The 23,831-nt window shown below is 39.8% G+C and overlaps 1 protein-coding gene across 2 annotated transcripts in view; it reads right to left on the bottom strand.

Annotated features, from left to right (window-relative positions):
• Positions 1-10,493: 10,493 nt before the first annotated feature.
• The window catches only part of SLC36A4 (solute carrier family 36 member 4), an 85,429-nt gene continuing 72,091 nt past the window's right edge, over positions 10,494-23,831 (bottom strand). For both annotated transcript variants that reach the window (XM_066989895.1, XM_048076494.2), the window contains one exon: positions 10,494-14,690. In XM_066989895.1, the coding sequence (XP_066845996.1) occupies positions 14,389-14,690 (302 nt within the window). In that variant the 3' untranslated portion in view covers positions 10,494-14,388. The remainder of the gene's footprint in view (positions 14,691-23,831) is intronic.

Genomic DNA, 23,831 nt, shown 5'->3' with positions numbered 1-23,831 from the left:
AATACAATGTCTTAATTCCTGAATGGCTCTTTAATATAGCAGGGAATAAGAAAGCAAAAACAAAACAATAACAAAAAGATGGCTGAAAGCACAAAGGAGACAAACAAAAATATAAAGCTACTGCCAAAATCCTAGCAGTGAGGGAGACTAAGCTCTTGAACAAAATGCTGCAGGAAATATTGAATTTTCATCCTTTTGATGTTCTCACGTAATAACTGATGCCTTTTTATTTAAGGGCTGAGGTTACTGGGTGTCAAGTAACACTCTGTAATGCATGAGCCTCAGGTATGCTGATCTGATTCATTTTTCATCTCTAAGTTTTATGAATATGTGAATATTGTTGCCTTTACACTTATGTAGCTGCTCCTTTTCTTGTTTCAGTCACTAGCCAAACTGAGAAATCCAATACCTTTTGCCCAGCCTTACTATGAGCAGTGCTTATTTTATTAATATACATCAATTTCTGCTGCAACAGTCAAATTCTACGGTAATGAACAAAAGGCTTAGTTCCTTAATTCTACTCCTGGGCTATACACTTTTCCATATTTTTTTCAAATACCGCTTAAAGTCTACAAAGTATGAAGTGAAATAGTGAAATCAAATAAACAGAAGTTTATTTTGTATATTTATACAGAATTTTCACAAATATATTCCAAAATTTTTGTTGTTGTTGTTTGTTTGTTTGTTTGTTTTTATATTGCCTGGGAGGCTTTACAGCAGCATGTCATTATCCTGAACTGCCTTATTTCTTGCAGGTATTTGTATGTAAAGGTATTATAATACCAATCAAAATAGACTTAACAGAAGCATTAAAATAAAATAAAATAAAATAAAATAAAATAAAATAAAATAAAATAAAATAAAATAAAATAAAATAAAAGTTTAAATTTGCAAGCTGAAGGTAATACAGTTATTACAGGGGAATCTGAATATATTTCTCTTTCTCAAGCTCCAGTTAAAGACATGATTTAAAAGGCAGATTTATAGCAGCAGTGCTCAGTGAGGTGCTGGAAGATTCACGATCAGGGAGGTGGAAAAAGAAGGTTTAGCTCAAAAGCAGAATATATTCCCAACAATCAACTCAACCAACCCTAATCAGGAGCAGCTGACAGAAAAAGGTATAGGACGGAATAAGAGCTTCCGAACTTTCAGCTTCCAGATATTTAATCCTAAACTAGTCAAAGTGGGGGTAAATACAAGCAACGTTTAACTGCTGGCACAGTTAAGCTAGATACCTTATGTCCCTTCTCTTTCTTCTTTCAAACAATATTTGGATACACATGTGACATTACTAGTTCATTTGGTGAGAACAGGAAAGAAGGAGATCTGAGGAGGGAAAAACAGCATCTCAGGACCAGAGATTACTAGATCTTGTTGAAGACATGGGATTGCATACAGTCATAAACTTATGTCCAATACTTTCTTCAGCTGGGGCAGGAAAAAGCTCCACAAAAGCCTTCAAATGTCTCCAAGGTGACAGCAGAGTCCAGAAAAATGACCACACTAAACAGAGAAGATCTCTCTGTGGTGAAGTAACGTGAAGTGAGGCATTGCCAAAACACAGTGCAGTGTCCCCAAACAACCTGTGTTCTTGCTAAGAATTAAGCCCTAAAAATAAGATTTAATTTAATGTGCAGGCTTTGCATTGGATCTGAAGCAAGAAGCAATCCTGCCTAGGTGGAGAAAACCGAAGAACACAAAACCTCTGCAGAGCACATAGCACAGGTGGAGGGCAGCATACTAGTGACATCATCGGGCACCCGTGTCTGCACCTAATTTTTGCCGGCACAATCCAGGCCCAGAAACTGTGCTTGTTGGGTACCCCATTTCTTCCTCCATAATTTCTTTCTCCTGTATTTACACCATATTTTTTTTTTTCACACGGGAACTACTTCTTGCCAGGAACATAAGGCAAAAAAAGCCATCAATGCATCATGGAGCCACCTTTCTGCTAAGGATTTTGTAATATCCTATGTAGACATTATGCTGAAAACACTACAGTTCTGAAGCAGCCGTATCCTAAATAGTTGAATAAACCACAAAGGTGTAGACTTCTTGCCAAACAAGGCCAAGAATAGCCGCATGGAAAGACAGTATTTGAGAACCCAGTGAATGCATCTAAACAGCTGTTATTCATAGATAATCACAAAATAAAAGAAAATTTAGCTCACCCATAAGTAATAAATTTACTTTGCTCAAAATTAATAGCTTAGGAGGCCATACATATTTATGAGGAAGGAGAAAGGAAAATAGAAAAGAGAACAAGGAAAATTTGTAATTTGTTCTTTGGCAGTAATGGATAATGAACAATATAACTGCTTGTGAGTTGTTACCCTTTTCTACCCTTCAGATATTACCTTTCGATTCCAGAGTCTTCTCTCCATGTCTCCCCAGAACAGAAAGCCCACATAGCCAAGAAATGATATATTACATAGACTAGAAGATTTTTCATTCTTCCAGCATTTGACCAATACTTCACGGTGTGGAGTGTCCTGCAATATGCTGCAGGAGAGCCTTCTTGATTTAAAATGTTTTAAAGCACAACTGTACTAAACAAAGCACCTACTTACCCAAGTACCTGTAAAAGACACAAGTACCTTAGAAAGACACAGTGCCCTTCTTGCATTACCTCTGTTCATTGCAATAAAATGAGGTGAAAAGTTCTGAGTCCTAGCAGGGATTATGAAGAATAATCAAGCCAGCAGAAGGGAATGTTTGACACATGGAAACATCAGGTGATGGTTCCTCAGGATGATCTAGCTGGAAGTTTTGTTTCCTAATACATGTATTTGCACCTGCCATGTGTGTTGTACAGAGGGAAAGAAAGAGAAAAGGACAGACTGAGCTCTGCAGGTATTTGGTCCATATATGCTTGGAGCCCATGGTGTTGTAATGCACTGTTTTTGCAGCACAAGTTGAAGCATTCCTAGACATTTCAAAACTATAGTTAAGCCAGAGCTCTTTATATGGCTGAAGAGAACACTGATTATTCATGAGTTAAGTAGACAGTAAGCCCACTTAACTGCTCATGTACTAATTCACAGGGAAAATTTGTTGTAAAAGGAAAAGCCTATAGTTTACAGTAAAGATTGCCTGAAGTGAGCTACACATATCTACATCTATGTACGTAGAGCACTGAACATCTGCCATAATTATGTTCTGGATGATCCCTTCCTAATTAAAACTGTGTCAGCATGAGACAAAATTTTCAAAAGTAACTAGAGGACTTGAACATGTTGCTTGGGTGCCTGACTTGAGATTTTGCAAAAAAAGAGCCTCTGTTTCAGACAGTTCTGGGTAATTGCCCTTTACCCTTGATCTTCTGATAGGAATATATTGTATGATTATTCTTAAGTGTCTTCCTTCAGCAGCAAAGGAGAGAAGGAAGGGGAAAGATATTGGTTATTCTTAACTACTTAACTGCCACAGTAAGCCAAACCATCACTGAAGCAAGTACAAATCTGAATCATTTCCTGCAATCACAGCATCCTGGAGATCCATTTTACAGAGGTGCTTTCAAGATAATTCACAGGGAACTAAAGCTGTTTATAGGTGAGAACAGTGAAGACTTTAGAGGAGGTACAAATATGAACAACTTTTGCTGGCATTGCAATATCTGTAAGGGTTCATTTCTTATTGAGTTGGACAACATGGCTGTCTCCAGCAGTTCCAAAATTCATACCTCTGTTCTGTACAAAAAAATGAAGAGCATTATAATTCAGGACATTGAGAAAGGTCACCCTGCTGTATTTTAATTAAGAAATGTAGCACTTACAATTTAACAATGGAAAATAGTTCCATATTATGAATAAAACATCTCCAATGTGAAGGTCCAGGACTCTAATAAAACGTTTGACAAGCTTCTTACTAACTACAATATTTCCTCCAAAATAAGAAAATGCCAGCATTTATAAGACAAAAGCATAGTGGCTGTAGATATCATCTGGCATTTCATGCGATAGTCCAAGGCAAGGCATGTTACATAAACAAAATGTAACATGGCAGAAATACATTTATAAAGAGAAAAGATAATCAGCTGAACTGGCTAAAACTGATGAAAACATAAGATGTGTGCTGAATAGATAGGGAAGGAAATCACAGGAAGAACAAGAGCTTAACTGCTCAATACAGATTTTTGTGGATGAAGCAAGATCCATAAAATGCTTAACAAAAAGGGAAAATGAGTTTGCAGCAGCAAAACTGTGTATTCTGAGGCTGCAAAAGAAAATATAGGTTGGAAAGAAAGGGAGTCCAAAAACAGCTTGTAAACACTTTAGGGAAGCACTGGGGCACCTCCTTATTGTTGTAGGGTATTCTCAGCAGCAAATCAGGTCTTGCAACGTACAGTCGCTATGCACTGTCACCATGCATTTTAACTACATCCAAAAAATGGGATCCAGAAGAGCTTTTCAGCTTCTAGCCCAGGACTTCTCTCTGCTTTCTCAGCTGCATTTTGGCTGTGATATGTGTATTGGGAAGTTCCCCTGCGGCCCGTGGAGAGGCCCCTGGTGGAGCAGGCTGTCCCCCTGCAGCCCACGGGTCCCACACGGAGCAGATCTCCACGCTGCAGCCCGTGGAGGAGCCCCCGGTGGAGCAGGTGGATGTGGCCTGGAGGAGGCTGCGGCCCATGGAGAGCCCCCGCAGGAGCAGGCCCCGGGCCGGAGCTGCAGCCCGTGGAGAGGAGCCCACGCAGGAGCAGGGGGTCTGGGGGGAGCTGCCGCCCGTGGGGGACCCGTGCTGGAGCAGTTTGCTCCTGGGGGATGGACCCCGTGGTACGGAGCCGTGTGGGAGCAGTTCTGGAAGAGCTGCGGCCTGTGGGCAGCCCCCCAGGCTCAGTTCGGGAAGGACGGCATCCCGTGGGAGGGACCCCACGGGGAGCAGGGGCAGAGAGGGACCGAGAAGGAGCGGCGGAGATGAAGCGTCAGGGACTGACCGCAGCCCCCATTCCCTGTTCGAGGGGGAGGTGGAAGAAGGTGGATGGGGGGAAGGTGTTTTTAGTTTGCTTTTAGTTTCTCACTGCTCTAGTCTGTTAGTAATAGGCAATACAGTGTATTAATCTCCCTTATGCTGAGTCTGTTTTGCCAATGACAGTAATTACTGAGTGTTCTCTTTGTCCTTATCTCAACCCGTGAGCCCTTTTCATCATATTTTCTCCCCTTTTTCTTTGAGGAGGGGGAGTGACAGAGTGGTTGTGATGGAGCTCAGCTGCCCAGCTGGGTAAAACCACCACAATATGGCCCATGCCACTCCTATTCTCCTACCTCCCCAGAACCAAATGGTGTGTTTTCCAGTACAGAGGCATGGTCCAGTTTGGTATTCTAAGGAGAGTTTATGGTGAGTGCACCTGAGACACTCCTTGGGCGATTGCTCATCTCTCACGGAGTCCTCAGCTAAAGATCTCCAGGCTGTCTAAGCCAAACTTTCTATTAGTGTCTCAGTTTAGTCTATTTCAGGGCTTGCCAGGATGTTATCTTTCCTGTCCAGTGCCTTATGCAACACTTCAGGACTTGGTAGGACATTTAGTACCCATGCTGTTGGCAAAAATAGCTTAGTTGTGAATACAGGGAAAAGATAATTAGGCATGTATGGGGGGGGGGGGGGGGGGGACGCATATACAAAACTGAGCTTCTGAGCTCTGAAGCAGAAGCCTGCAACTTGATTGCTGCAAGTTGGCCGGATGTAAATCTCGATAACAGATAAGATAACAGAAGAAGGTGAAGACCCTGGCAGGAGAAAGGATCCTGAAAGTGGGGAAAATCCTGAAGATGGAGTAAATGCAGGGAGACAAACACTGGGGAATGCTTCGGGACCTCAGCCATTAATGCCCGAGACTGTGAGCACTGACCAATGAGATGCTGTTCTCATGATTTTTGCAACACCATTGTTAGTATAATCTTTGGCACCACTGTAACAGAAAGGGTACATGTGGTTCAGGACCACAACAACAATTGTATATACCCTGTTTCTTAGATAGCTCCATCAAATGTGAGCACGTTCTCTTATTAGCATCACTGCCAAATGAGTCCTTGAACTTCCTCTGATTCTCATCTTCTAAAATCAGCTGTGCTAACTGAGTTCAACAAAATACACAGAAATTTGAGATTCTGGAAGACATTTAATTCAGATATGGACTTATGATATATAGGTGTTTTGAATGAACAAAGCAGAGCATAAATAACAGCACACAGCAGGATGACAACCAGCATGACAGTTTAAAATTGAGAGCCAGGGACAGAGCAAGCCTTGCATTTTAAATCAGGAAATAGCACTGGATGCAGGCATAGCAGTGACTTGCAAGAAAATTGCTTTGACAGGAAGATAATGTAGAAATTTAATAAATACATATGAAAGATACATATACATATATATATATAAAAGCATATGTAAATTAAACTCTGAGAACCAGAGAATATCCCAAGTTGGAAGGGACCCACAAGGATCATCAAGTCAACTCCTGTCTCCACACAGCACCACCCAAAAATCAGACCCTGTGTCTGAGAGCACTGTCCAAACACTTCGTGAACTCTGACAGGCTCGGTGCCATGACCTCGTCCCTGGGGAGCCTGTCCCAGTGCCCGACCACCCTCTGGGTGCAGAACCTTTCCTAGCACCCAGCCTGACCCTCCCCTGTCCCAGCTCCATGCCGTCGTCCCCTCGGGTCCTGTCGCTGTCCCCAGAGAGCAGAGCTCAGCGCCTGCCCCTCCGCTCCCCTCGTGAGGGAGCTGCAGGCCGCCATGAGGCCTCCCCTCAGCCTGCTCTGCTCTGGGCTGAACAAACCAAGGGACCTCAGCTGCTCCTCATACATCTCACCCTCCAGACCTTTCACCATCTTTGTAGCCCTTCTTTGGACACTCTTTAATAGTTTTATGTCTTTCTCATATTGTGGCACCCAAAACTACACACGGTGCTTGAGGTGAGCTTGCACCAGTGCAGAGCAGAGCAGGACAGTTCCTTCCCTTGACCAGCTAGCAACACCGTGCTAGATGCACCCCAGAATATGGTTGGTCCTCCTGGCTGCCAGGGCACAACGTTGACTCATTTTCAACTTGCCATTGTCCAGGATCTCCAGATCCCTTTCTGTGGGGCTGTTCTCCAACCTCTTGTCCCCCAGTCTGTACATACAACCAGTGTTGCCCCATGCGAGGTGCATAATCTGGCAGTTGCTCTTGTTCAGCTTCATGATATTGGTGATTGTCCAGCTTTCTAGTTTTTCAAGATCTCTCCACAAGGCCTCTTTACCCTTGGCAGAGTCAACAGCTCCTCCTAATTTAGTGTTGTCTGCAAACTTACTTTGTAAACCTTCAAGACCTACGTCCAAGTCATTTATGAAAACATTAAAAAGAACTGGACCTAAAATGGAGCCCTGAGGAGCTGCACCAGTGACAGCTGCACCAAGCTGACAGCTTGATGTGACCCCATTTACCATAACCCTTTCAGCCTGACCCATTAGCCAATTGTTCACCCATCATACTTTGTATCTGTCTAGCTGTATGCTGGACATTTTGTCCAGACGGATACTTTGAGAAATAGTACTGAAAGCTTTACTAAAATCCAAAAAGATTACATCAACTGGCTTCCTTGGTCAACTAGGTGAGTGGCCTTGTCATAAAAGCAAATTAAGTTCTTTAAACAGGACTTTCCCCTAGTGAACCCATGTTGGCTTAACCTTTCATCCAAGCCAACAGTAGTTCAGCAATAACAATAGAAATATGGAACTTTGAAAAGAAGAGAATTCATTCAAGCTAAAAATTAATAAAGTAAGGGATTGCTAATTGACAGTTGAAGCATTGTGCTGGGAAATCACGAAAGTATCTGTGGACTCATGGGACTCAGGCGTGCAAGCGCTCATATGCAATAACCCTGCAGTGATAGCATATGCACCACCTGCTCTGATAGAAGCTTGGGACAGCAAAGAGCTGACAAGTGAGAGAGAAAAGCAAGTATCTGAATCTGATCCAACTATCCATGCAAATATTTTGAGAAGTCTGAGAGAAGTTATAGAGATGAAAGTAAAGTAGTGCCTGTGTTGTAAAACCTAATGCATACACAGGAAAACCCACATACCGGGTACCCTTTCAAGTGTGGTTTGTAAGACTGATGAGATGAAGGAGGTCAAGCTCTTCCTTGGCAGACTTATTCCCTACATACAGCTGCATTATATTTAATCACTTCACTGACAATAAGTCTGCTGAGGCCAGGCTGATGTCCTCCAGAGCCTGCCCAGTTATGGGAACGGGCTGATCCTCACCCTCATGAACCAAGAGAGTTGCTCCACTAATTTGCATTAACATGAACTCATTAACAGCAATAGTGTCATGGGCTTTGAAGAAGATGGTGTAGCACAAACAGTGCTAAGAGACTACCTAATCCTCACAACAAGTTTATTAACCGTGATGAAGTTTGAAAAGCAGAGAACTGCCCTTGGCTTCCCAGAACTCTGGTTTCTCAGGTCTGGCAGTTGGAAACAACAACAAAAACAGTTCTGTTCTGCAAAACAAATATATTAGATACGAAAGTGGTAAAAGGATCAATAAACTCTGAACATTCCAATGTGTTTTTATGCCAACATTCAGTGGAAAAGATACTTTTAAAATATGTTTTATTTGAACTTTGAGGTGCTTGCAGTACCATTTTGGAAAGCTGCTAGAATGCAGAACAATCAATTTTCCCTAAGCATCTGTGCAGCAAGCATTAAAAAAGGCAAATATATATAGGGGTGCTCCCAAAACAACACTTTGTTTCTGTGTGCATGTGCTATAACAGAGCTGAAAGGAGTTAATTGGCTTCAGTAATTTGAATTCATGCCCTCATAAACGGATTAATCAAACCAGGAGTTAAAGATTGTGCTTGCCCTCCTTGCTGAGCACAAGAACAGGTATGTGTGCAGTACCTTGACACTACCCCTGTGTGAGCATTAGAGGAGATTCACTATTGGCATCTGTCCTGGAAAAAATGGGCCGTGCCATGTGTGGGCAAAAGATCCTATGCTTGAATACTCGTATTGATACTTCTTAAATTCTGTTCAACAATTCTACACTACTTTGTCTATATGCATCAAGCTCATTGCAAGATTAGGGCCTCAAACTGGAGAGAGAGGAAAATTATTAAATGATTTTATTCCTTAACTTCCCTCCAATGTACTACGTTTAGTAAATATTAATTTTCATCTTAATAAATAAATCTTGAAAAAGGAAATCTGCATTCTTGGATTCACTTCATGTTTTACACTTGTGAAGCAGCGGTTTTGTCTCACATATCTGAGACATACAAAATAATCCAAAATATGAGTTGATGGCTGTAATGTGCATTTCTTAGAAATTGCTTGTTCTCCACATCTTAGAGGAGAATAATGGAATTTAGTGTTCTTGATAACTAGTCATCTAGGGCCAATGTTTTAAAGAAATAAACAGACACAATTATTGTAAGTGCTTATAAAACTTAACCAAAAACTCAGGCTAAAGTTCTGACTAGTCCTGAACTAAAGTTCTGGACTTTCAGAAGTGGGAGTGTTGCTGAAAGTCAGCTTCTAGAAATACACATCATTAACAGCTAGACCCAAGAGATAATTTGAGCATATGTCTGCTTTTGCTTATCCTTTAGGGAAACTGGGATTCAAATTCTTCCTCACTGCAGGGAGTCTGAAATCCATCTTTCCAGTCTCTCTGCTGGTGTGAAGGGAGCTTCAGAATATTCTAGGTGTCTTACTCATAAAACAGTTGTGGGGATTTTTTGGTGGATGACTCCCAGGGACATTTGTACACAGTTTCTGTCTAAATTGTGTTTATTCAGGCAAGTCGGTAATAGGTTGAATGATTCTGGATGCCTAACTGAACACACCTTTGAAATGCCTTGTATTATAATGGGGAGCATAAGTATATTTGCAAAGTGAGAACTGCAAATTTGTGACTGACAATTGGAGAGCACACGAAAGCTTATACTTCTGATTTTGTTTCCAACCAGTAATTTCAATTTTAGTTAGAAAGTTCAGAACTTTCACATTGATCTCTTCCATACCTAATTATCCAAAACTCAATACTTAAGCAAGGTTAATACTTCAGTGAAGGCCAAGTACATACCCAAGTATGATAAGGGTTTGTCCTATTTTTTTTTTTTTAATTTTAAAAAAAAAGGCTTTTTCTTTGCAGTTTTCAGAAGTGAACTAGAATTTCAGTGGAAACTCCTGGCTGCCTTTCTCCAGTTAGGAATTATCTCATTTACTAAAGCACTTCTGAAAAGATGCAGAAATGTACATGAAGATGCTAAGTGTGCTTTCATGAACAACCCTGGAGTGGAAGTGAGATTATTAAGGAGTGCCCCTGTGACTTTGAAGTGAGATTTATTATCAATGAACCTTCACCTCTTGAGCCTGTCTGACAGTCCCATGTCAATTGCTTGCCTTTCCTTGGATAACTTCAAAATAAAAACAAAGGTAAATTTTGAATTAAAGCAGCTATTTCTTCTAGTGATGTAATATGGTGATATCCAGGAAAAGAGTAAGTTACCAGAGGATTATTATTGTTGTCTTTATTGATACAGAAGATTTAATTTACAGAACATTAGGTGAACCCACCCTCTTCCTCGCCCGATATTTGAAGATGAACAGTTACAGACAAGAAAATGATCCAGTTACTTATAGCGCAGCTAATGATTACATTAAAATGGTTAACAATATCATGCTGTAAAATATAAGTGCATGTTCAGTATATAAATACAATAGCTTTCTGTTCCTTGTCAAGAACATAAGCCAATCACATTCTTCAGTTTAATTTACCTTGTGCTAAAGTACATTTCCTTATTAAATATATATTAATGTAAACCATACCCATTAAATCTGGAGTTTCACCCCTTGCATCTTATCTTGAACTTTATATTACAGTACTTTAAAAGCTGATTGAACACTCTTATTATTCAGAAGAGGTTTCTGTCAGATTTCCCATCTTTTAAATCTTTGGCAATGTTTCACAGGAACACTCTTATTATTCAGATGTAGTAGTTCTTCTCTAGTTCTATTAGTGACATTTTAGTTGCATCCAGAGCAAGATATTCTGATTCCTCACTCTTTCTATTTGAAAGAGCAGGCCACACAAAGCCCTGCATGAGTGTTAAAGTAACGAAAATCCTACACTGTAGGAGAAAATCAACATTGTATAAAATATATTAATAAACATTTTAAAGATGCAAAAGATACACCATTAAATATGGCAACAGTGACCCACTGCATAAAAACACTACTTCATACCTGGTCAATCAATGGCAATACATCTGTCTGAAAATCTGCTCCTTGACAGGCTGCTCCCCAGTCAGACATGGTAGTAAGATCTGTAAGGCTTCGTATTTGGGCCAGCTTATCCAAAGTTTGATGGCTCAGATGAGATTCCTCAAACCTATCAAGCTTCTAAACAGGTGGCCTGAATTTCAAAAAACCGCTGCATTCACCTATGCTATAGGGACCCATCTCAGCAAATCTTCACGTCATTATTCCCTTGCACCTGTCAAAAATTACCACCAAACTCTGAGCTGGTCAACTTCTTCTGCACCCAGGCAGAAGGATTTTCTCAGAGGTGTTCACTAGGACACAATCACTGAAGAACAGATGATATGAATGGACTTGACAATCCTTTATTTTCCAAACACACGTGGGTAGACAGATGCAAATCGGGAAAAATAGCTTTAATTTAAATCCTATTGGTCCCATTAAAAATGTTCCATGTAGAAATATTTAGTATCAAGTGAAATACGTTGCACAGAAACACAGTCTATCAGTGTGTAGTGTATGGTTTAGGAACACAGCAGGTTTATTACCAAGCAGACTGAAACATTTATCTTCAATGTGTTTCAAAACAGCTTAAAGACTAAAAAGCCTTGAAGACAAAAAGCTGAAGTTACCTTTTGTCTCTCTGATAATTACCTGTGTTGGCTCCTCAGTGACACTTTCATACAACAGGTTAATACCATAGCATTAAACCAGCTGAGACTCAGCCCTTCAAAGTGCCTGTGAAGTATTTAACTTCGTCCACGCTAAAATAAAAATAAGAACATTGCTCAGAACTACTGCTTGAACAAGGACACGCAGTTCAAACTACATGCTGTAACAAATCCCTATCAGAAATGCCTTCAGTGGAGATGAAAGTGCTCATATACAGTCACCACATGGTAGATGACTGGAGAAATACTCTGAAGAGAAAATATAAATATAGATATATCTAGCTCTGTATTATTTTAGCACTGTAATGCAAAATGGTAGATTACCAAAGGGTAAATTTCTGAGGAATATACAGAAAGCAACCAAAATATTATATATATTCTTATCTTCATTTGTATGAATATAATAAAGAGGTTTTGGCATACCATATGTCTTGGAGGAACATTATAATTAAATATATTCCTTAGAAAAAGGAATTTCTTCATAACAGAAAGGACTATGATAAATACAGTTCTATTATTTTACAAAATATAGAGTGTTTTTAGGAAACAAGACCAAAAATATAGCTTTGGCATTTGGAGTGAAAATCATCTTTGCAGTGTGAGCCAAAAAGTCAAATATGAGCCCTGAAAATCAGGATTCTGGCTGGGGACTCAGCACGCAGGCTTGCTGAACAGACCTCGTTTCTACCCAATTACCAACTTATCAACATGTTCTTTTTTCCTTCCAAAATGGACAAAAGAAGCAAAAATTAGCAAAGGGCATGTTAGATCCCATTTAAGGCAGAACATAAGCATGCAAAAATAATTGTTATATGCTTCAGTAGAAATATAGTTAGTCTACAGACTTAGCGATATGTACATAGCAATATGTAAAGGAAAAAATACCATTTTATACATTTGTACAGTTGAAATTAAGGATAAAGTAATAGTGTAAAAAATGGGTTAGGGCAGCAGTTACCAAAATGTACAAAAATAAACTACTTATATTATCTTTTGTGGTGTTGAATGTTTTTTGCTTCATTAAAGAAAGTAATATTGCTCTAATAAACAACATTTTGTAACATTTCCTTCAAAATCCAAAGGAGATAAATAATTACTTGCTAAAAAAATATCATTTTCACATGTATGCCCTATATCTCATGTAAGCTGTACCTCTCTACACAGTACCAGTAATCGAAAGCAAGTCCTGAGACAATCCACACCTTCAGACAGCCTGCAGGCAGGTGGGGCACTCTAGGGAAAATAGGCTTCAAAGCAGACACCCTCTGTGCCCCCTTGCAACTTACAGTGCTGTGAATTATAAGTTTCTTCACAGATAACCCACAGCTTATGTGTGAAAGTATGGCGTAAGCTCCATTCTAGAAAGTAGTGTTTCATCCTTTTCTTTCTCAAGCAGAAGTTGCCATCATGAAACCCGAAGCTGCTTGGGACAGCCCTACCCCCATGGCTCTGCAGAGCTCCATGGATGCCATTTCCCTGGAGCAAGGGTCTGGCCATGCTGAGCAGCTCATGGTACAGAAACAGATACTAACAGATCAAGCAAGATGGCAAAACCACTCCTACCTGGCTCTCTTTTGCTCTAATAAAGGATCCAGTCTTTACCTCTAAGCCTTGCCCCTCTGTCAGTCTCGTACATTTTTCAGCTTAAATGTTCAGACTGTGAGCATGAAAAAGTGCCTTTATGCTTACTGTCATGTAACCCACCAACTAAAGTGGTCTGTTACGCTAGCCTGTACTAGGAGGGTTTGGTGCTTCCAGTTGCTTGAAGAGCTCCCCTTGGAGCCAACGTGAAAAGACTGAGCAAGAGTGACTGTCATTCTGCACAACGCACCGTGATTCCAGACAAACCAGCTCCCAGGGACCAGAGCTACACAACTGCAACCACCCGGAAGTTTTTCCAAGGCAAACATCAAAGTCCCCAGAATGGAAATAAAAAACAAAGGTTTTCATTTCTAAAACCATTGTCTTTGGTTCACTGGGGTGCATCCCACTAGAGACAGCCAAGAGAAGGTCTGTGCATCACTGAACTCCCACAGGAGCCCTTAAAACAGAGCTAGAGGGAAAACAGTAGTGCCTAGACTTTGTGTAGAGATATGATGGATGGACTGACTTCCACCTTTTCTGAGGAGGAAAGCATCTTGACTTCCTTAGGAAAATCCTTCCTCTGTTTTGCAAATAATCTAAGATCGTATTACCTTCCTGTATCATTGTATGTATTTTAAATCCTGACACCAATTCAGTTTTTCACTAGATGAGCGCAGAAGATTGAGAGCAAAGGGGTTAATTCAGGTAGCAGATCTGAAGTAATGAGAGAAAGAACAAACAACAGAGTGAGAAAAGGCTGCATGCAATTTTTCAAGAATTCACTTAAAATCCACTGTAATTTGTCCCACGTGCAGGTCTGCCATCCATCTTGGATTCTCGTTAAGGAACAAAATAGTTCATGGCGTCTGGTTGTTACTTTTAGCCAACCACCAAGTCTGTAGCATTTAAATCAGCAGAGATGCTCTCAGTTGTGTTAGTTAAAACCACGGATGCAGGGTAAATGATTTCTTCAACCGTCACATACGTCCCTGTTAAAAAGCCAACGACTCCAATGACAGCTATGAAAAGGTCTTTGAATATCGTCCACAAACTTAAGTTTTCCTTGTAGAAAGTGAGGATTTCAACCAGAGGTGGCAGAATCAGTGCCAGAGTGCTGCTGCTGACAGCTCCAACGAAAGAAATCACCAGGTCCAGGCGAGGGATCAGAACTGCTACAGCACCTAAAACACAAGAAGAGCAATATTGGCTGCACATTCAACATCCTCATGAAAAACAAAACTGTGACAAATACATAACTTATCATTCACTATTTATCCAGATACAAGTGGTATAGATTATACACACTGCATAGATGTATGTATTTATTTGTGAGTAAGGTACATTTTCATGCTCATGTGAGATACCCAGTTTTAATTTTTAATTTCTGTATGAGCTGACATAGCTCTAAGTTAAAGTTTTCTAGTACTTACATGGTAAATAAACTTGGCCCGCAAATTACAGAGAAATATGAAATTGTACAGAGACATTTTTTACTTTTTTATGTTTTTTTTTTTGTAAGCCAAAAGAATAAAGTTCAGGCAGAACAGTGGAAGGAGATGGTGAATGCTGCTCAGGAGATACTGATAAAAAATACATCACTATTAATAACATGAAATGACATACAGGTCTTCAAAATGGACACAAAACCTACTGGCCACTCGGCAGCCTCAAACATTTCCATCACTTATCTACAGACTTGTCTCTGGAAAACTCTTGGTCTATACAATTGCATTCAATGTAAGAAATGTCACTGTACTAGTTGGTTAGCTGAATGAGAACTTAGTTCTGCCAAGATACAAGTCTGAAAACAAGGCCCACTAAGCCTGGTGGCACGGCATGGCCAGCCTCACCTCCTGAAGCCAGACCCTTCTTGGAAACAGCCCATCCTTACAGGAGGAGCAGAACCACTTCTGGTTTTAACCCCTTTGGCTGGCAACCCTGGGCAAGACACCCTAGTATTAACTTAGATATGCCAGTGAGTCATGTAACGTTTTCATTTCTCTGTTAGAAAATAGATTTCAAAGGCCAGCTGAGCACAGACCCCAGTATGATCAAGAGAAGGAAGCAATTGGAAAGAAAGGGAATGGGGAAAACTGCTGTAAACACCAGAATACCAAAATTAGCATATAATATATTTTGGTTCTTCCGTACCTTCCTTTCTTAACTCTTAAGCCATACCAAAAACATGTTTGGCTTTAGAGCAACTCCTCCACTAACTAAATATTTTGGAAATAACATTTATGGTGATAAGCAAATGGCCTAAGCAGGAAGGAAATCCTCACATAACACGCAAGGATGAAAACTAGAAAGTGTGTATTGGCTTCATAATTTCTCAGGCTGAATTTTCCATTTGCAGAACATCTTTGCTGGGGGCCGATTGCCACTGACTGCCTCAAATTCTGACAAATCTGATTATGAAAGGCAACATAGCCAAATTATGTTATTGCTAATGCTCTCCATTGAGAATATCCAACTTGAGGAAATCTGCACTGGCAAATACGCTCGTGAAAACAGAAACACGGTTTAGCAAATGCTCGTACCGCAGTGCAGTAGCAAATATTTTGGCTCCCGATGTGGTACAACACATCATCCCACCTATTTTGCTATGAGCTCTTCCTTTGCTGTACTAAACTTCTCTGCACTTCCAATTTTGAAATGACCATGAGCCAAAGGAGTTCAGTCCTGTCTGGTGAAGATATAATCAAATTCACTTGCACAGCACAACAGCTACCTGCTGCTACCAGGTAGCTGCCACAAGGCACCATTTGCTACACATTTTAATAAAAACCCTTGCTACAGAGATACCACATAAAAAAGAGGTATGGCTGAAGGTACAAGACCACAGAGGGATAAAGGATTCTCCAACCCATCCTATTTGAAAGAACTACATAATGCACAGATCTGGCAAGAAAACACTGTTAACTTGTTCTTGTTTGCCATGACTGTAGTTCATGAACTCTTTGTGATTCCACAGAGATATGAGAGACACAATGAGGCCAGAGGAAGCTTGGGTAGAGACGGAGGTATCCTTTGGGAACCCTTAAGAACACCATGACACTCAAAAATTGATGAGCCAAAATTTTTATCCCACTGTTATGATAGACCTACTCAATGACAAACAGTTTCTTCCACTGCATGAGTATGACACTAACAGACTGGAAACATCAAATGTTTACACATTATCTAGGACAAAGCTGAATAGAATGACAAAGGAATTACATCAAAGTTAACACAATACCCACCTCTATAACTTTTGTGGCCATAATTCTGCTCAGGCCATCACTCTGCTGCACCGATACTTGCACAGCAAAGCACAACAGGTAAGTAACTGAAAACTGCAGTTGAAGTACATTTGCAATGACTCTCAGCTAATGAATATGCTTAATGTGATCTTCTGAGGCATAGGGGAGGGCTACACATTTATTATCTTGCAAATTTGAGTTGCTGGTGTATTCATCAAGCATAGATTTTCAATTTTTGTAATAGACCTCTTTGACGTCTACATGTGTCCAGAATTCAGAAGGTACTGATTAATTTATAGTTGTTTGCTTTGAAACATTCTGCTTTATTACAAATAATGAGAATATTTTTCATACTTTTTAACTGGAAAAAAAGAAAAACTACAGTTTATAATTGCTTCAGATTATGGAAAGCAAAATGTTGTGTGTTGGTTTGGATCTTGTCAAATGTTTGACTTATATGTATTTGTATGAATCTGGGTATTGCTGTGGGAGGAAGTTTGGAAACATGTTTCAAGGTCTTATGTATTCTCTAACAATCCAAGGGAAATGCAAGTCCTATTTATTATCTACCAAAGAATGTCCTCAACAGTTAAGAATGGGGCCAGTTTCTTCTCCCAGTTTCCAGGAGAAGTATACAAGGGGCATTTCGACAGGCACAGAGACTGATTTTCCCAGCCATACATAGGTTTCAAAATACCAAGTCAAGAAGAAATTCTGAACATTTATCAACAGTCATGAAACTTTCTGGTTTGGAAGCTCTGGGAATCCCAACTGAAAACAGAAGCCCTACAATATTAATGTCAGACTTGGGTTTTGGCCAACAGTTAAAATGTTGAATGAAAGACAGCTCTAATGAAAGAGCAAGAGCCATACGTACACAGCATCTCACAAAGATATAAAGGATTTTAACACATTACTTCTACTTTAAACTCTGCTGTCTAATCTCAAAAACTAGTATTAATAAATTCCCTAGCCTGTCTCAATCATGTAGTAACACATTTGTGTCAGCTGGGGCTTTGGGGGACCCAGGGGAAATATAGCAGAATGTTTCTATTTTCTTAAGGGACATATCAAGCCGGTGGAAAGATAGCATTAAGTTTATTCTGTTCATTTTAAAGCACTTCTTCTTTTACTAATTTCTCTCCCCATTACAGAATCAGTATACTACTAGCCAGACTTGCATGCTGAACTAATTTCAGTGAGATCTCTGTGGGGAACAAAAAGTTTCACCACCTCTTTACTATCGCTTTTCCACGAGCATTGATATATTAGAAATGGGTGCTTGACATACATTTTCAGGACAATTGTCCAAAAATAAATTGTCTTAAAAGTATAAAACAAAACTGTTTTTTAACAAGACAGCTGCCTATGATATGGCAAGGAATGAGTCCCTTTCAGGAGGAAAAAAAATGCCTACAATTAAATGTCTGCCAAAGAATTCTGTCTGCAGGCAAAATGGCACTTTAAAATACCAGCCTGAATCCTCCTTACTATTTTAATATCCCAGCCTGTGCTCCCCCCTCATATAAAGAATGCCTTCCTTGAGAGCTCCGCAATGGAAATGAAACTGTTTTGATACGTATATACAAAGGAACACAAAACCAAGTAGAAACCTGTTATTAATCTGAAGAGAAACTGTCTAATGCAAATAATTAAAGCTTTTGTGAATAATTTTCAGAGCTTTGCACACACTTAGCAAAAATGTACACATCGGTGGGTGAAGTTTAAGAAAAAAGGATTTAGATAAAGATCCTGGTATTACATAATTGTGAATTAGAATTTTTCTTTTTTTTTCTGGCTAAAAAAGCTAATTAACATAGAGTTTGAGGTGCTCTTTGTTTTAGCTGTTCTTTGAGACATCAAAAGACTATGAGGCATACAGAAAATGATTTTTTTAAAAACGTTGATTGCATTTTCACCAAAAAAAAAATCATTTTCTTAACACAAGTTCTTTAAATGCATGCTTCTAAACAGCAGTTCAATCTCAAAACCAAAATGAAACAAAACAAAGGAGAAAATGAATTGTAGTTCTACTACAAAGTGTCAAATTCTATTTTCACACTGGAGAGAAAAAAGGAGGCAGCTCACGTGCAGGAGAACCACACACATCGTGTGGTTGGGCTTTGGTCCCTGTAGAGTGAAAAACACGATCACTATCCCTAATGAGAAGGTCCTTCTCATCTAACCTTCCATTTGCCCTCTCACTACAATTCCCTGTTTATGATTGCTTTCCTCATGCTACTTGGAAGCCCTAGAGTCATCCAACAGAGGATGGGTTGAATAACCGTGCCCTTCACAACGAGAGGTAATAAAGGACACTGTCTCGGCAAAGAGCAGAGCCCTAACCACCTGCTCCATTCCAGGGGCTCTATTCCTTCCCCCAGCCCTCCACATTCATATCTCAAAGATGCGGAATTCATCTTTTAGAGCACTTTGCAGCACAGGCTTCAAAGCTGTTTACAAGAGCGTAGTAACTTATATTCTCTTTATTCCTTATGCAGAAAGAAGCTTAAAGAATGATATCGGAGATAACTGCAGTTTCCAGGACCTGCAAGCAATTTTAAGCAAAATTTAGTGTCACAACAATCACATGCAGGAGGAGGCATAGATTTACAGGGGCAGGGGAGGAGTGGCAGCGATGTGCCTATAAGGCAATTCTGCCCCTGACTCACTTCCTTAGGACCACTTAGAGCAACTTGCTTACACCTAGTAAAATGCCAAAGTAGTAGTAAATACATTTCTCAGCCTCCTCACCCCGTTCACACAGGGGTAATGTCTGCCCTTCATCAGATCTTCAAAGTTTATGTTTTCACTTGAGCACCCCTTTTGGATGCCAGCATGGAAGGCAAACCAGGCCGTGAGGCCCTACGAAATCCCTCGTGCTGCAGTTCGCATGGAACTGCAACACCAAGCGGCCTTCCTGAAGCTAACGTGCAGAGGTGCTTGGCACAGCACACTGAATTATCTGCAAAGGTATTTCAATGTTCAGTGAAGGATAACCCGTGGGCTCACAAACGACACCTGGCTAGACTGCTAGATCTGAGATGTTGCATTTATTCATTGGTCTCTGCAGTAAATTTAGTTCAGCTTTGCTGCTGGTACTTACAAATCTCTTCAGATGTACTTTAGCACAACAGTTTAAGCAAGTATAATGTGCAGCTAGATTCAACAAATGAGTGTAAAGTATGCAGCAGAATACCAATATTGAGCTCCAAATGGATGATCTGATACAATTACAGTACTGACACTGCTCCCACTGCCGATCAGTCTCTTTCAGGCATCTGATCTTATAGATCCACTAGAAATAAATTTGCTGTTAAACTGTCCCCTCTACTTCAGTCTCTTAAAATAAATTGCTACTCTGAGACAGCTGAAGGGCTCCCAGCAGTGCAAGCAAAAATGAATGTTGCTCATTCAAGGACAAGACATGTTTTTGTCATGGGAAGCAGAGGTAAAGAAGAGAGTTGGGAGCAGCAGCAAAGCCTTGAAGAATCACTCATGCTGCTTCCAGTGGTGCTGGAAAGTTGTATTTCCCTCCCCTCACTGCCATCACTCTATATTCCCCATTTTTTTCCTTGGCTGCACTATGTATATATCAAGGGGATTTGTGAATCGGGGTCACTGCCCCCCTCCCTGCAGGTGGGCTGTGACACATGGCTACTTTGCCGTCTCATGCCAAAAACAAGACCTGGGAAGTTAAAGTCTTTTTGCATAAAAAGCAGCTTTTCTTGCCTTCACCCTTGGAAATAAAAAATTCACTATATACCTCCTGATTACTATATGAACTGAGCAAAAGCTGGTATTTGCTTTCAAGTTTCTGATACCTGTCTTCAGAACCCAGTTTTCAGTGATGATAACAGGACACGTGTGAGACCAAACACATACGATGCCAGAAAGTATGTCCAGAAAGGCTGAATGAGGAGTTCGTACTAAGGATGGCAAAAGAGATCACAGAGATCTCAGGCAGAAAACGTTCACTCTCCTCTTTTTTCTTTCTCCTTCCCCCCAGCTTCAGAGGTATCTGTTCCATTCCAATACAGACTAAAACTCTAGATCAAACCCTTAAAACTTTCATGAAATACAGTTCTTTGTGGTAACCTCTGACACTGAGTAGGATTTGGGAATGACATCATGGGAATGGACACGGCTGTCTTTCCTCATGTAGAGCTTCTGTGGAATTGTTATATCACTTCAGCTGATTTCCACAGGGAAGAAAATGTGTTCACTTAGTGCTGTGGATGTCAGCGGTGCTGCAGTAATGAAGCAAATGATCGGATTTTCATGTTGTTTTTAAGTATCCAAATTTGCCTGCTTATTTTGGGGGTACGAAAACTGAGATTTGTTTTGGTACAATCAATAGCCACTGTGCATGAGTGCACTGTATTATCCCTGACATGCAAATAAATAGCTTGTGAATTCACTGCCACATATTAAAACTAAATTCAGAAATTGTGGCCATAAAAAGACAACCATCATACTGACCAATGTATTTTCAAAACAATGCTTTGCAACAGCTGGCATTGCAGGCAAAAGCCAGTTACAGCCTGCTGTGTTGATGGATAATGATATAGAAAGACCAAGCTGCCAAATGCCCCGGCCTCACAGAGAGAACCACGTGCAGGTTCATCTCACTGTGATCACAGGCTTAGGCAGATGAAGTACTAAATTATGGCTTGCAGGCCATAATGCAGTCGTCTACAGATGTTTTTAATCCTAATTTGTTGGCATTTCACCTCACAAGGTGAAGTTCAGAGAACAGCTTGCTTCATCATGTGGGGAAACCTGGCTGCCAAATGTATAGCTGTCCCCAGACCAGGCATGGCCGTGTGCCTGCAGCTCCGTCCTCCTCCAGAGTTAAGGAAGGATGACCAGATGCTTGAAGGTAGTTGGATCTGGTACCTGAATTTCAGATGGTTGAGGTTTGGTGAGATGAATTACACCTTTATGGTCTCATTTGGAGTTCACAGTAGGATTTTCAATAATAATACAATGGCAATTCAAAGAAAAATCAAAATTATCATCACCTTACACTCTGATCACCTACCCATTGTAAAACTGGCCAACTGGCACTGCTGTGTTTGAGCAAACACCTCTGAATCAAGCAATCCCTGCACAGGCATGGCCAGAGCAGTACACCTGCATGTTAAGGGCCTTACAATACATCTCTTCTCACTGCACATGCAGCTAATTCATATATTCAAACCTCCAACAGGTAAGGGACTGCACAAAGGACCACCACAGGTTCCTGATCTTAGTAAGGCAAAAGGAGTTTGCTGTTCCCAGACTCTGCCCTTCCGGCACAGAGGCTGTACAAAGCTCTATAGTTTTGTCATGTAAAGAGAGGTAAGCTTCATTTCTGTTTCACGATAAGTTTCCAGATAGCTGCCTTAAGTGACTCATATTTAGTAATAGTTAGAAATTTCTTCAAGAAAACGGCATGATCTGTTAGGACCTGAATAGAAAATCGCAGTAACAAAAGTCTAACCTAGAACTATTTCATATGCATTTAGGAATATAATTATTCCTTTCTCCATGGAAATACAAACGTTACTCTTCACAGACGTCGGAAGCCTTGGACACATGACCCTTAAGAAATGCACTGGCATCAGAGTAACCTATCAGCATTTATAACTTCCCAAGATTTGTTGCTTCTTTTGGATTTTTTTTTATGATTCCTCCCTCCCCTATCTTCAGCATATTCCAGTTACCATCATCAGAACAGAAAACAAGCAAACAGAGTTTCCACATGTTCTGTGTGTCTGCTTCGTTGTTTTGTTTTGTGGTTTCTTCGCTGTTTTTGTTTGTTTGCTTTTTAATAATCAGTGTCTAATTCAGGACTACTGACCTTTTAAGTACTTGTATTTCCTCAGTTCAAAATTTCACAGATAGAAATTCTAGCATTAAAACAGAAGAATACAAAAAGATAGAATGTTTCCTACTAAATAAAAGATAAATATATATATATAAATCTTTGAATATATTATCAACATTCCACTTTAATAGCCACTGTCTTTCTCACAAAATTATCTCTTCTTATTTACTTCAAAAGCCAGGCACAGAAACTCATCCATTTTTTCACAGTATCATCAGTATCTAAGAAGAAGATGCCTACTAAACTAACAATGACAATACCTATCATGTGACAAACAGCTAACAGGTACAATATCATTGCTATGTCATCTTAATTTAGGTAATTTCTTTTGAAGTCTATAATCACTTAATTATTTGCATGAAAGTGAATATCAAGTATTTAATTTCATTAAAAAATCTAAGGGGTTACTCTGAAAATATTCAGTTATATTACTTAAATGCACCTCAAATACATACACCTATCCTGTAACTGGACCACTTTATTTACACTTGGAAACAAACAAGCAGCAAGGTCACAGAAGCATAACGTTCTCATTATCTACATTTTTCCAAAAAAATGTATTTTCCTTTAGCTGTGTATTTCGTGAAAGTGAATTGAATGCATCAACACAACATTTTAATACTGAATTATTTCTTTTTATGGCAACTTCCATCATTTCTTATGAAAAACATGTGTTGTGGCTGTTAAATGCCACAACTTTTCAAAGAAAATTATCCATTAACTCAGGTTTGGAACTTAAGAAAGTTAGGGAAAATATAAGTTCACTAAGGCTGATGAAAAAAATCCCATTTTACTTTAATGACAAATTTTACAGAATTTATATTGGGGTAGAATTGGTCCTAAGCTAAGCAACAGTATTCAAGATAACTGTTCCTTTATCATTTATTCATTTAAGAAATAGTGCAGGTTTCAAAAATAGTATCATGTTTGTCAAAAAAAGATAGTTTAAATGAGATTTTTTTTTTTTAGTTTTAAAATTTAAACCATCCCTAATTTCCTTACTGTCCCTTCTGCCATAAATTGTCCCGTGATGAGTTAAATATCCTTCCTGAAGAAGGTACTTGTAAGAGCCAGTGATGTGACAGATCTGCATAAGATATGGTCGGGTTGTTCAGAAATAAGGGCTTGTTTGGTGCTCTGTTATCTGAAGAGAAAAGACAGCAAAGAACCAGAAAGCACCTAGACAGGAAAATGAATATTCTCTTAGT

This window comes from Anser cygnoides, chromosome 1 (assembly GCF_040182565.1).
Source record: "Anser cygnoides isolate HZ-2024a breed goose chromosome 1, Taihu_goose_T2T_genome, whole genome shotgun sequence".
In the NCBI taxonomy this organism is placed as follows: Eukaryota; Metazoa; Chordata; class Aves; order Anseriformes; family Anatidae; genus Anser; species Anser cygnoides.
The sequence above is the reverse complement of the archived record's forward strand: the minus strand, read 5'-3'. Positions and strand labels throughout refer to the sequence as shown.